This window comes from Echinops telfairi, unplaced genomic scaffold (assembly GCF_000313985.2).
Source record: "Echinops telfairi isolate 266 unplaced genomic scaffold, ASM31398v2 ScPeMD7_70;HRSCAF=299, whole genome shotgun sequence".
In the NCBI taxonomy this organism is placed as follows: Eukaryota; Metazoa; Chordata; class Mammalia; order Afrosoricida; family Tenrecidae; genus Echinops; species Echinops telfairi.
Window position 1 is genome coordinate 66,003,591 of NW_022103968.1, and position 2,547 is coordinate 66,006,137.

The following is a 2,547-nucleotide window of genomic DNA, read 5'->3' on the forward strand; positions in this document are numbered from 1 at the left end:
TTCAACACTTTAAAGAGGTTTCCCCCCCCTTTTTTCTTAAAACAGCAACAACTTTGTGAATTAGGTAAAGGTGTATTGCCTTTTGAAATGTCAGCCAGCCAGCGCTAGCTGAGAAAGGTTTAACCTTTTCCTGACCATGGGCCATGTGACTGTGAATTTTTTGGCGTTTAGCCTCGCAACAATGCTGCTGTGCTGTTTTGCTTTTTAAATTGGCTGTCATCTCAATTCACAGGCATGACTTCAGCGCTTCCCACAGCTTCATCATGCACTGCAGATGTCGCTTTAGCCCTTTCTGGAGCAGCCTCACAGATGGGCAACATTTCTTTTCCTTTTTGATAGACTGGATTGCTGACTGATTAACAGTAAGCTCACACCCAACAGTATTATAACTCATGTTCCAATAAAGCTTATCCAACATGTCATCTCTAGGCACATCACAGCTTTCTTGTGCTTAAAACACTAGACAGCTCTTAAGCACCACTAAGAGGGGTCATCTTAAACACAAAACCACCAACAGAACACAAAAGTACACAAAGAAAAATAGCATTAGATAGACCACAATAAAGATATTTATAGCACGAGAGCTTAATCAAATAGGCAGTTGGGCAACTCAGAATTTCAACACTGCACTTGCCTGTGGATGACCATGTAAGTGCTATTTGATTTTGGGACTCACAAATACATTTTAGTGAGAAGTCCGGAAATATGGAATGTGCAAATAATGCGGGTTGGTTATATTTCTTGGTACTATCTAGGCAAAGAAGATTCATCAATGAACAAAATACACACGGTCCCTTCTCTCATGGTGTATATATTTAAAATGAGTGATGTGGTAAGTAAGGCCATAAACAATGAACAAGATAATTAGGACTGTGAACTGACTTATTGGCTTATTGGGGACACGGGTGGATGATGGGGCGAGGTGGGTCATGGGGAGGTTGGAGGGGAATGAGCAAATAATCCAGGAGTGGGGAGAATGTTATAGAACTGATTGTGGTGATGATTACACAACTTTTAAAAAATTCGACAGAACTATGGAAGTGCATGACATACATCTCAGTAAAACTATTGAGAAAAAATAATTATTTTTTAAACCTAGGGGGTAGGGTAAGACTGTGATAGGTGTGGTGAAGAAAACAGGATTTGTGGTATGACTGATGGTGGTGGGATCCACCAGCCAAGTCAGGGTAGCCTTTCTGATATAAACAAAATTGTACGGGAAGAAAAGGCCCCAGCCATACAAGAAAGATCAACCTCCTGTGATAACTGATTTTTGTGTGTGTGTGATAACTGATTTTAACACACTAAATTTATACATTTAAATAAACACGGCTCCTCTCAAGTAGTCATCAAGTTATGGACTGAGTTTTGTAAGCTGCCAAAAATAACAAGAGTCAAGTTTGAGGAAGACAGGCATCCCAACAGAAGGTCTAAGTTTCTAAATGGCATGATACTATCAGGAGTCTGAAGATTAAATAAGATAATGCATAAACACTTAAACCACATCCTACCCAAGGAGACCATTGAAATGAACAAATTGTATCTAAGCAGCAGAGTAGCAACCCAAACACAGTGCTGACCAGTCAATTCCAGCTCATAGCGAGCCTGGAGGACAGAGTTAAATGATTCCATAGGACTTTCAAGACTGTAAACTTTGACAGAAGTTGACTGCTGCATCTTTCTCCCACAGTGGCTGGTGGATTTCAACCACTAACTTTTGGGCTAGCAGTCCAGTATGAACCACAGTGCCCCCAGGGTTGCTGCCCCAGGTAGTTGTTGTTATGAAATACATGAGCCTAGTTTTTCTTAGAAAGCTGGACAGTGAATACTAAAGACTGGAGAATTGATGGATTTGAATGACGGTGTTGGCAAAGACTAGTGAATATACCATGGACTGCCAGAACCACCAACATCTCTTTGGGGAGTACAGCCAATGTTCTTTAGAAGCAAGGCTGGCGAGACTACTGTGGGCATGGCAGCTGGGGAGACCAGTCGCTAGAGGACAACATGCTTGCCTGAAGCAGAGCATCAGCAACAAAAAGGAAACGCTGCAAAGACATAGACTGCAACAATGGACTCTAACCGAAGGATGTCGGGATGCAGCACGACTGGGCGGTGTTTTGTTCCGCTGTACACAGGGTTGCTAAGCATCAGAAAGCACCTACAGCAATTTTTCTTTGTGGCTTCCAAGTGGCTTTAAAGGTAGTCAAAATAAAACAAAACAACAACAAATTCCCGAGATCTTGTAGGCTTATTAAACAAAACATAAATCTCTAACGGAAAGGCTTAAAGTCATATTTGAAAACTCTCCTTGCCAACGTCAGCTACGAGCTGGCAGTCCGACCAGCTACTACTTAAAACCGAAATACTAAACGAATGGCCAAGGAGTCGGTGCTGACTCAGGCGGAGGTTTCGAAAAGTTCGTGGAAACATCGTGTTAAAAGAGAACGGAATTTCCCCACAAATTTAGAGACCTCACTTCGTAGGGACCCTACAGAACCCAGCACCGCCCGGAGGGTTTCCACGGCGGTTAGTCTTGATGCAGAC

General features: G+C 42.4%; 1 protein-coding gene across 1 annotated transcript in view; it reads left to right on the plus strand.

Moving 5' to 3' along the window:
- The first annotated feature begins 2,376 nt into the window (after positions 1-2,376).
- The window catches only part of CHCHD1 (coiled-coil-helix-coiled-coil-helix domain containing 1), a 1,854-nt gene continuing 1,683 nt past the window's right edge, over positions 2,377-2,547 (plus strand). The window contains exon 1 of the mRNA XM_045291697.1: positions 2,377-2,409. Within this exon, the coding sequence (XP_045147632.1) occupies positions 2,377-2,409 (33 nt within the window). The remainder of the gene's footprint in view (positions 2,410-2,547) is intronic.